This window comes from Coptis chinensis, chromosome 7 (assembly GCF_015680905.1).
Source record: "Coptis chinensis isolate HL-2020 chromosome 7, ASM1568090v1, whole genome shotgun sequence".
In the NCBI taxonomy this organism is placed as follows: Eukaryota; Viridiplantae; Streptophyta; class Magnoliopsida; order Ranunculales; family Ranunculaceae; genus Coptis; species Coptis chinensis.
In genome coordinates, this window is record NC_141462.1 from 96,402,636 (window position 1) to 96,414,457 (window position 11,822).

An 11,822-nucleotide genomic window follows, 5' to 3' on the forward strand; every position below is an offset into this window, starting at 1 on the left:
AATACTAAGGAACCAGTGGTCTAATCAACATAAATAATAGGCCATCCATTCAACAACACCCAACTATTCTCATAGGCATCAACATATTTTACTTACAATAGGCCAATGATTTGAAACCAACTCTTCAGCAATGTTTGATGTTATTATTTCTGATACTGTAGCATTCTGGATAACCAAATACTACGGGTCTCACTTTGGGAATTTATTATTTTCAACTTTTAGGCTCAGGTAGTCAGGTGTAACAACACTACATTGCCAACAGGATGTTAGATCGCAACAATGCAACAGTAACAATCCAGTGTATTTGTAAGTTGTAAGTTGTAACTATATATTGTAGGTATGTCAACAATAATGATGTTATAGATGAGACAATATCATCAGAAGGAAGAAAATAAAACCGCGTCCAATAATTATATGATAATAATACACAAACCCTATCATTATACATACTTGAACTCTACATATAATATATGAATAGATACATTGATAGGTTACTGTTAGAGGTGCTGAAGGACCTGAATTACCTAATAAATGATCATGCTGCTACAGTGCTAGACAGTTTGTTGCTTTGAGCAATGGCTTTCGGTTTTCTCCAAATGTTCAACTGAAACAAATAGTTTAACAATACATCATTTCGGTCCACAAAGAGAATAGTTATTGATTTGTTATATCAGGAAACAAAATAAATATTGATTTGTTACGAAATGGAACTTATCATGTCATCACCACCTCTGGGGCCTTCATAGTAACCATTTTCATTTTCAATATACATGTGTTGCATTGCATTGTGAAGGGTAAAAAGAACAAAAGGAAAAACAATCGCCAATAGACTTTTGTCGCCCTGTGGGGAACCTTTTTCTATTAGGTAACATGTGCGGTCAGCGACCAGTGGTCGTCAAGTTCTATTCTATCCGGTCAGCCAAGTGGTCAGCCAAGTTCTCCAAAGGTCCCTTCCCAGTTACAATTGCTTGAACAAAAAATCCAAACACAGAGAACATAGCTAATCTCCCGTTCTTAAGCTTCTTACCATCAATTCAGCAAAAGCCTCAGGATCATCAGACAATCCTAGAGGGTCTAAACTGCCACCAGGGTACAATGGGTCGACAACCTCCGAAAGTGGTCCACCAACAATGCGGTTGCCGTCAACAGCACCCATCATTATAACTTGTGTAGCCCAGATGGCTAGAATACTTTGAGCATGAACCAAACTGGGGTTACCCAAGTAGTCCAATCCACCTGCATTGAAAAGTTGTGCACCAGCCTTGAACCAGACTGCTTCGCCGAACTTGACCCCATTGCGTGAAAGAAGTTCATGGAAGACGATCCCAAGGGCACCAAGCATTGCCCATCTTGAGTGAATGACCTCAAGTTAACGGTGCTTGGAGAATGTCTCGTGGTCAGCAGAGAGGCCAGCGGTGTCCCAACCATAGTCAGCGGGGAATTCACCGGTTAGATAAGATGGCGGCTCACCAGAAAATGGTCCCAAGTACTTGACTCTATCGGGACCATACCATTGGGTTTGCTTGCCCACTGTCCTTCTCATGGTGACCTTTCCTTCACCTAGAAGCTCAGATTTTGATGGAGAATGCTTTACTGCCTTTCCAGCTAGAAAGGGAGAAGTTAGAGCCATCGATGAAGCAGCCATGGTACTGGAGGAAGGGAAAACTGCGGAGGAAGAAAAATATGTATGCTTGTTACTCAAGTTGTGTTTGTAGCTGTTGTCAAGTGTTTTGCATTTATAGGAGTTGGCAGTACAGGAAATTTTGACTAAAAATCTGAATATCTTTTCTCATTGGTTGAAAGGGATTTATGTTTCTTCTTATTTGTATGTATACCCATATCCATATCCATATCATAATAATGCTCTAAAACAAATGTCAAGAACACAACTGAAAGGAAACAAACCAGTTTAAAACGTTATTGAGAGGGGAATTGACAACCTAATGGAAAACATGGGAAGAAAAGGCCCATAAATAAGACGAATTTAAAGATCTAACTGGTAAAGGTACAGAAAACCTGGAAAACAATAGCATACCTGGTCATCCATTGGAGTTCTATTGTTAATCTATTTCTGGTGAAGTCGAGTGACCTTTGCTAGCTTTACCTTGCCTTCTTCTTGGACCATCACCATTCGTAACTACTTAGAAAATAAGCATGTATTAATTTTGGTAGCCAGATTCAATAACTGTTTATCGTTAGTGATGTGAAATAAGGTATCACTGTCATTATATGAAAAATGATGATAAAGGTATGCTTGATAGCTACTTTTAAAAAAGCACCAGCTAATAAAATTTCATGTGTTGCAAGCAAAATACCTTGTCAAACTACAGGAACAAAATTGCAGACTTCATATTGAAAAGAAGTATGGAAAAACAATACTGAGGAGAGAAATAAAGAAGGATCCACAACACTACCATGTATTTAACTAAGAAAATTATTTGTGAGTGATCATTCCTCATGGTCAAGAGGTAAGTGTTCTTCACTTCTTTTCACATGCAATATTTAATGCTATAGTGCTATACAATAAATATTCAGTTACTGTATAAGCATAGCTAACACTGACATCCTCATTACTTATGAGAAAGATCAAGTATAACATCACAATCTTAGTTCCAGCCTATGTTATCAGCAAAGGGTGCAACGTGTTAGCTAGGCTTCTCAACTAACGCCTTGGGTCACCTTGGCAACGCCTTTGACAACGACCTACAACTATTTTTCACTAAATATTTCTACCTACCTCGCTTCCACCTTTAACAACATTGGTTCCAGCTACGCTACACCAGGTGAGTAGCTAGAAGTCCTTGTATATTTCCTAATGGGGGCAAGTGGAGCACTTGGGGTGTATATTTAATTATGTTATGTACGACTAACATGATTTACACATAATTAAATTGTGATACAGTAATGATTATGAAAAGCATTACATTTAGGTAGCTTCTGGAAGCCAACCAAGACCAGGGCGAGAAACAGTAAGCATAGAAGTCAACAATGCAGAAGCAGTAGCAATAGTAGTGTGAAATGGTAACAATGTTTCCACAGCACAACTCAACTCAACCGGTGACCTGACCCATATAATAAAACACTTTAAAAAACAATAATAAAAGAGTAATAATACAATTAGTTAATTAATAGGGGGTTATTGAGATAAGACCTGAAAATTCGACTTGCGAGAGGATTTTGCTCTGGAAGTTGGAATGGACAGCGTGCGGCTTTTGATGCGGTTCGGAAAGTGGTTGAGCGGAGAAATGATCTGGCGCACAAAAAAAATTCCACTAAGCATATCCTTAACCACGATTCACATGTGTAATGCGTAAAATTTTGTTAGCTGGTACCATCGAGTTAATTGATGGTGCCCTTCATGGATCCCTCGAGCAAGCCCATCGTGAGCCAATGATCTCTTCAACACCAGCTGCGATCTTTGTCATTATATCCATTGGCTCGCTTAGAACTCGAGCGGCGTTATCTCGGTTGGTACACCCTCTTCGCCTGACATTTTTCCAAGGTGTAAACGGTTCAAGTTAGCAGCGTCGACCAACATTTGTTGTTAAGTAGTGGCGTGGGTAGTAAAAGTGGTTAAGGAGGATGCAACCTCAATGTTTCCTTCACCACAACGTGCAGAAATGGTAACTTCCTTATGTCACTTTCTTCAACCTTATTGCCTTGACCGACTACTTGGTCTAGTTCGGCCTTAGGACAAAGTATTGGATACTAAAAAAAACCATGACTCGTTATTTTTCCAAGTAATCTGAAATCGTAGTGCAAATCTAAATATAGACGGTAACATAGTAAACCAACAAAGGTAGCAAAAAATAACGCAGTGTAGAAACACGAAAAAAATAGCTAGGCATTTTCCGAGCCGTAACATATTAAAATCAATGAAGGTTTTCATCATTCAAAAGGTTCGTAATGGAAATATTTGTCTACGAATCAGTATGATCAAAGTCTTGAGGCAACATAACATTTTTCATGACCTGTCACTTTACTCAATTACATAATAACTGATTCCATCTTCCACAACTACTATATAAGCATTTAAAGAAAAATATTGTACTCATTTGCCGGAATAAGTTGCGATTTGACAAATTCATCCATATCATGAAGTCCGCCACTATAATCGCCAGGAGGATAGTGAAGTAAGCTCATAAGTCGCCATTGTTGCTTTATTTTTTTTTAATAAGTACCATTCATCTAAATAAGAAAATCACAGCAAAAGGCGAAACACTCTTCATAGCTTGAAGGTCAAAGATATGAAGTTTTTGGTATTGGACCACTAACAACTCATTCAATAATGTGCAATTTGAAAAGTTGGATTGTTTTGGATCTTTAAATTAAAGAGTTTCCTTCAAAGTTCCAACACAAAAGTTTTAAAAGGACATCAAGGTTGTTACACAACATTGGTAAGCATGAGCAAAAGACTAAAAGCGGGGAAGCGGGAAGAAGTACTTGCTCATCCACAATCTTAATGCTAAACAACGGTTTTACCTCTGGAATACTCCTCCAAAGACTTAGTTTCAAAAAGCAAAGATGCAATATTTCCTGCGTTAGTGAGAGCACAAAACCATTTCAAGTAAAGAAAAATATGTCAAGTTGGAAACGAAAAACATTATATTAAACTACGGATGAAGCTATTTAATAAGATTGCCCGAGAATGTAACATCTAACATCATCGAAATGTTTTGTGTATCAAATATCGGTTTATCACGGGTAACAAAGTCGGTAATGAAATAGTTTCTTACCCACTTGATACACATCGCTCTAGAAAATGTGATTCCTTTCCAAAGATTCGCAGCGAAATTTCATTGTGGGCAGCTCCATTATGAAAGAACGCCAGACGGGCTTGAATTTGAGTGAAGAGTTACATTGGAGAATAATGGGGATACAATGATGTAACCCTTTTCGACGCCTTGACCAATGCTAAGCGACTCGATCGACACTTAACATTCACGGCCGACGATCTCTGGCCGTCCTCCACCATGAACATCAATGGTTTCCGTAGGTACAATTCTTCTTCGGGTTCGTTCTTAAGTGCATTTTTGCTATGCATTCAAAAGCAGACCTCAACATTAAAACCTTCTTTTGCGTAAGTCTCAAAGTAAGGGATATTCCCTTTAGAGGCACACCATGCTTTTGCCTTTTTCTCTCGACACCACACGGCTATTGCCTCCATCAACATCTACCTTGTTCCCCAACACCACCAAAATGGAAAGTTTTCAGATCGGATGGACTTGCCCTCGAATTAGGAACTCTTCTCGCCCAATTGTTAAGGTTTTCAAAAGACTTCATAACATTCACATCATATACAAGAACACAACGAAAATTTCACGGTAAAAGCCACACCAAGGCTTTGAAACCTTTCCTGCTACTCGGCCAGATCCCATATCCGTAGAGTGAAAAGTCTATCTTCAAATTGAACTTCCTTAGTCAAGAAATCAGCTCCAATTGTTGCTTTATACCGATTACTAAACTTACGATTCACATATTGATTCATCAAAGATGTTTTACCAACCCCATTTGTCACCAAGGATTATGACCTTTAGAAGCATCGTCTTCGAGATGCCATGGATTTGAGTGGTGTATTTCTTTTCGAAAGAAGAATGGGAAAAAATGAAGTGGTGAAATAGATTGTATGTGCTTTCGACACGAAATCGACAACTTAAAAATGAATATTTGGTATTATCAAATGCACTATCTCGATTGCGGAAGAAACCCAACCGTAAGAAAGGAGGGGAAGTTGAAGAACTTCGAGATTAATGGTAGTTAAGTGGGTATTAATGGTATTTAAGTGGGTATTAATGGCAAGATAACACTGCATACATATCAATATAGGCGTGGATTTGGGTTTTTACCCCTCGAATTTACATAAAACTCCTCTCCTCGTGTTTGTGATTGAAGGGTATAAATAGAAATCAAAAAATAAATGACCTAAATAGTCCTTTTTTAGACATTGAATAATATTTTTTTTTATTTAATCAGGGGTATTAGGTGGAAGAAAAAAGGTTGGTCTATTTTAAAAGGCCAGGTTAATTATGGTGTATTTTACTAATAGAGATAAAGAAATGCTTGGGTGGAGGACAAGAAGATGCCTTGATATTTTGTGGTTCAGGTACTACAACAACTATAAAGAGGCTACAAGAAGTTTATGGGCATGGCTGTTCCTTCAATTATGAGGTCTAGATTGGTTAATGAATTTAGACATGAAGAGAGATGGGTTGTCTTTGTTGGGCCTTATGAACACTATTCTAATCTTATTGTTTTAGAGTTTGGTGACATACATTTGTGTTTACCCCTCATAGCAAATATGAATAATTTCTGAACGGGCGGGATGGAAATGGAGACTTATGATGATTCAAAATTTGGGGGTAAACACAAATGCATTTAATTTATTTATTTATATATTTTCTCTCATATTCTTCCTTTTCCTTCATCCAAATTCAAATTTTCATCTTCTATTTTTCTCATCGGCTTCCTCTTGCTCCACCCAAATACAAAAAAACAAACTCCTACAAATTGAAAACTCATTCCAAATCTCTTGTTTTTTCCATTGACGCCTAAACCACATAGTATAACCTAAAACTGAAAATGGGGGCCCAAAAGTTTTTAAATAGCCATTTGGGCTGCTGGTGTCATACAGTGATACATACATGAGAAACAGCCCCTTAACATCAATAACCTGGCTTTGAGTGATCACCGAGAATGCTTTCCTCTTTCACAACTCCAAACCCAAATCCTAAATTTTCATACCCAATGAAAAGGACCACCCTCGAAAACAGTCGCCATGTGTCCAACTTCAACAAGAACTTCCATGAACACTTGAAACCACCCTTGTCTACAGTTTCAGTTTGTCAAAGTTGTTCATTACCCATTTCAGATGCCATTGAAATAACAACCACCCCTGATTTGGTTCAGAAGTCACTTGTGGTTGTGTCTTTTTACAAGTTTGCTGATTTCCCTGACCATGCCTATCTGCGCAAGCCATTGAAGGCGCTCTGCGAGCAAGTGGTAAGTTGATTTTAAAGTTTGTATCTTGTAATGTTAGTTTGCCCTCACTAAGCTGGTTCTGTTCAGCGTGTTTCAGGCGGCATTATTCTTGCACCAGAAGGCATCAATGGTAGTATATGTGGGACACATGAGTCAGTTGAAAGGGTACTTTCATTCATTCAAGCTGATGATCGCCTAAATGGCCTCAGACAGATTGAGTCGCCCGTGAGTCCCGAGGAAGAAGCAATTCATAATGGACATAGTACCACTTCTCCTCTTGGAGCTGGGGAAGATGCACCTTTCCGATGGGATCATGTTCGGGTCAAGGTGAAAAAGGAGGTATATAATTCTCTTCTGTCAATGATTTCTTGGAAGCAGTTTTTATCGTTTGCCCATATCTGTTTGTTGTGTAGATTGTATCACTTGGATTGCCAACAATATCACCAAATGAAAGAGTTGGAGAGTATGTCAGCCCAAGGGATTGGAATGCTTTGATTAGTGATCCAGATACGGTGAGTAATTCTTTTGACCAATATAATTTGTTTTGATATGGACTTATGTCTAATTTTGACTTCAAAATGGATAGGGTTTTGAAACTAAATGACTTTGACACGGATAGGTGTGTGAGTGTGTCCATACCCGACACGGAGAAATATAAAAAATTAAGGTATATCACCACATACATACAACATGTGTTGAATATTTGTCCGACACGAAAACGCGGTTACGTATCCGACACAAAGTTTTGAAAGCTTTACATATAGGATAAAGTGATAGACAGAGAACAGACAAGTCAATATGTCTTTTTAGCAGAACTCATAGATTTGTTGGGAAACAAGATAATGGTTCCAGGTTTCTCTACTTGTGTTCCAAATTAAGGGTACAGACGTTTACAATTAATCTAAATTGCAACCTCCTACTTAAAGGCTCTTTCTTATGTTAAATAGCTGAATGTTGCTTATTGTCTTGCATACTATTCTTTTCTCCTATTACTTTTTTTAGGTGGTGATTGATGTGCGGAACAAATATGAGACAAGAATTGGAAAGTTTAAAGGAGCAGTTGATCCGTGTACCACAGCTTTCCGGGAGTTTCCATCTTGGGTGGATGATGAATTCCAAATCGCCAAACCTGATAATGGACAATCAAAGGCTGTGGTTGAAAGTAAGGTTGAAAGCAACACGGAACAACCAGATGTTCAAGAAAGACACAAACCAACAAAGGTTGCAATGTACTGTACTGGTGGTATTCGATGTGAGAAAGCTTCAAGTTTTCTCCTGAGCAAAGGCTTCAAAGAGGTAATTCTGAATGTCTCTCTGCTGTATATCTTGGTGAAATAGTTACTAGAAAGTTCTTTGATATGTTCACTTAATCTTAAACTTGAAGACCTTGACTGCCAAATGTGTTGTTAATATTTTTAAAATAAGGGGAAACCAAGGATAAGTAAATGTAATGCCAATTATTCAAATAAGCTCTTCTAGCTTGAAGATACTGATCAGATCATTTCTTATTTTCTTCTCTAAAACGTCTGCCGTTTCCTTCTCTAACCAACTCTGGGACTTATTCTGCTCGGGTCACATTCATTGCTAATTCTGGTGATTTATTTTCTTGCTTCATTCATAAAACCCATTCATGTTGAGTTATTGATAAATAATTTACTACTATTATTTTCGGAAATAAGACAATTTTATCCAGCGCAAAGTGTGGAGTCCGTTAAGTTAGTCCTATAAAAGTCTGCAAGGTCTTACAGATTTTTAAGAGAGTACATTTAGATTGATGTCTGGGTAATAGGAGGTAACATTAAACTGTAAAAGGCTCACCTTTTTCATTGTCCAGCCAACTCTGGGACCTAACCTCTTAGTGCCCCGTTCATTGCTAGACCCTGTTGATATATTTGCCTGTTTCATGCTTACAATAACTATTGCTATTTATGAAATAGTTGCTCTATTATTTTCTGAATATGAGTTTCTCTTGCACAAAGTCTGGAGTCCTTACAACTGTAATCCTATGCAAGTCTTTTAGAGCATCTCCAATGGAGAGTGTAAACCGTATTAGATGGGAATTTTACACCCCCAATGTTAGAAAACTCAATCCAATGGAAGGTGAATACCGTAGCTATTAGTTATTAACTATTAAAAGAGGAGGGGAATTCTCACATGCAATACAAATTGCTAAAAGCTTCGGGCATTTGTTGAACTGACGTGTGGATATTCAGTACATAAGGAAATCACTTCAACTGACGTTCCAATCTGTGACCTTTCTATCTTCCTCCATCCATGTCCCTGCTACCCAATTTTGTACTTCTCCTTTCTCAATGGCCATCTCTCTATTTCTCTCTCCAACAGTGTTGCATACCCAATTTTGTTGCAATCCCAACCACATAACAAGTACTCTCATACCCATTTCTCATTTTCTTGTTATTTTTTTTTTCTTCTCTTTAGAAATCTGAGGTGGGATTTTAATTTTCATCTTCTTGTATAAATACGTTTGGAAACTTCGAACTTTCCAAATTTTAGAGGGTGCAAGGCTGGATATCCCATCTCATGGCTGAAGTTGGAGAGATATTTTCAAAGAAATCTGGACATGGAGATTGTTCTAGTTCTTTTAAGTAAAGTGCTTGAATGTCTATGATGATGAACAGGGCAAATTCAAAGATGTATGTGAAATCGACCTATCAGAAGAGAGGAGATAGTTCTGACAGATTATGAAGAGAGGGGAACATTGTGCTGAAAAAACCCAGGAATAAGAGAAGTGCAAACAACGAAATATGAACTTGGTGACATCCCTAACTGATATTAGGTGGGACGACATTTTAGACGACGTTTGCACTCTTAACTCAGTGAAGTGTCATTCAAAGTAATGTCCGTTTTCTTAAAATCAAAATTTTGAAATTTCTTGCATTGGAGCCCCGCTCGGGAGTGTAGATTTTCACATCATCTAATAGTGTGGAGTGAATATTGTAAAATCCCAGTGGCTCCTATGTGGAGCTTACGTGGAAGTGTAAACTTACACCCTCCATTGGAGATGCCCTTAGAGATACTAGTTTCGTGCAAGCTCGACAAGCATTTACCCTTTTTTCTTTTTTTCTTCCTTTTCTGTTCTTGCGTGAAATGCAATGATAAGACTTTTAGTTTCAGTAATTTAGAAGAAGGAATGTAGTAGAAGAAAATGTTGATAGGAAAAACCTAAATAAATTATTATAAACTTATAATAATAAGAAAATGTAAAATTGAAAAGGATAGAGAATTTACATTTTCCATTTTCTTTTGTTACGTACCATAGCCTTGAGTAATTTAGATTTTCGACCATGTTGGTTCTAAAACTTAGGATATGATAGTGTATTTGTGTCTTTTACTGTGTGCTAAAAGCAAGTAGTGGGAACCACCCGAAAGGAGTTATTTGTGTGAATCTGTTGCCCCCGAAAGGAGTTATTTGTGTGAATCTGTTGATGGGCAACAGATATGGAGACATATAACTGTTGGAAGGGCCAAGCCGCTTTATAAAGTATTAAGATTCAAGAGAGTAAATGTACGATCGCGTCTGTGTATCGTATCTGTATCTATGTTGGTACAAGAAGTTTGAAGTGTATCGTATCAGTATCTATGTTTGAAGTGTATCGTATCGTATCAGTATCTATGTTGGTACAAGAAGTTTGAACAAGTAGTCGCTAGATTGGCCTACTTTTCTGACCTGCCTTGATTATGATCTCTCTAATATTTAGGCCACAGCAGAATTGTGTCGTAGAATAGTGTCTCCATTGAACTAGGATGGCTCTGTTTATGTAGAAGTGTCATCAGATTTAACAGGTAGACAAGAGTGTCGAGTCATTCTTTTCATATACTTCTCATTGCCCACATTCCCTTTTACTTGCATTTATGATTTATGGTACTGTTTAATTGACAATATTGCACTTATATACACTGCTATGGTCTTAGCATGACATAATGATCACAATAGCGCATCAATCAGCTAATGCTATTCATGTGGTTGCCAGGTTTATCATCTGAAAGGTGGAATTTTGAAATATCTTGAGGAAGTTCCAGAGAAAGACAGCCTGTGGGAGGGGGAGTGCTTTGTGTTTGATAAACGAGTCTCTGTTGAGCACGGATTGGTTCAGGGAACATTCAAGCTCTGCTATGGGTGTAAACAACCAGTGAGTGATGAAGATATGGAATCCCCAGAGTGGGAAGATGGAGTCTCTTGCCCATATTGTTTCTCTACCAAATCTGAAGAAGAGAAAGAAAGGGCAAGAGCCCGACAGAGGCAATTTGCAGAATTTGGTGTTATAGGTGGTCCTGGTAAAGGTCGCAGGCCGACTACAACTAGAAATGATAACGTGAAGAAGGCATCCCAGCTTTCGAGCTCAATATGATGAATATTGGAGGATAACATGTATTTCATAATGTTCATGCGCTTTAACATCAAATAACGATTCCATCTAAAGTTCGGTTGTTTTTACTTTTTAGTTGGGTTGCTACTAGTTGCTACATCTTCTAGAGGATAAAACATACTTGGGATTAGAAAGACGAGTCATGAATAATGTACTCGTTATATAAAATCCCTTCTGTTACCAGACTCAGTCGGAAGCGACCTGCATCTTAAATCCTTCTTAATAACCCAACATTGTTTTTCGCTAAAGCTAAAGCCAACATTACAAGATGAGTTAAAAGCTAATATTTTGTAGATATGATATTTAAACTATAGATAGATTTTCCACACAAATTTGACTAATTTAGAAAGTTCTAACCTATTTAAAAATTATTTGACAACTTTAAAATTTTTTTACCAGTAACTCATATAGAAGTGATCTTTATAGTTTATTGAATATATCCACAAAAAATTAGAT

At 37.6% G+C, this 11,822-nt stretch overlaps 1 protein-coding gene and 2 pseudogenes across 3 annotated transcripts; 1 reads left to right on the forward strand and 2 right to left on the reverse strand.

Moving 5' to 3' along the window:
• Positions 1-902: 902 nt before the first annotated feature.
• Positions 903-3,286, reverse strand: LOC147490305 (chlorophyll a-b binding protein, chloroplastic-like; annotated as a pseudogene). Its single transcript, XR_015202896.1, has 4 exons — positions 3,152-3,286; positions 2,925-3,062; positions 2,036-2,137; positions 903-1,665 (listed from the first exon to the last, which is right to left on the reverse strand). The product of XR_015202896.1 is annotated as a chlorophyll a-b binding protein, chloroplastic-like (transcript).
• Positions 3,287-4,934: 1,648 nt separating this feature from the next.
• LOC147490306 (ras-related protein Rab7 pseudogene) lies at positions 4,935-5,543 on the reverse strand (annotated as a pseudogene).
• Positions 5,544-6,311: 768 nt separating this feature from the next.
• On the forward strand, positions 6,312-11,441 carry LOC147490307 (Rhodanese/Cell cycle control phosphatase superfamily protein). Of its 2 annotated transcripts, none has more exons than XM_086571298.1 (5): positions 6,312-6,999; positions 7,066-7,317; positions 7,392-7,490; positions 7,981-8,274; positions 10,971-11,441. In XM_086571298.1, exons 1-5 carry the CDS (start codon positions 6,694-6,696, stop codon positions 11,346-11,348), a joined length of 1,329 nt encoding a protein of 442 aa, XP_086427424.1. In that variant the 5' UTR covers positions 6,312-6,693; the 3' UTR covers positions 11,349-11,441. The 2 variants fall into 2 exon arrangements, with proteins under 2 accessions (XP_086427424.1, XP_086427425.1); XM_086571299.1 differs by having other exon boundaries at positions 6,558-6,999; positions 7,066-7,305.
• Positions 11,442-11,822: the final 381 nt, after the last annotated feature.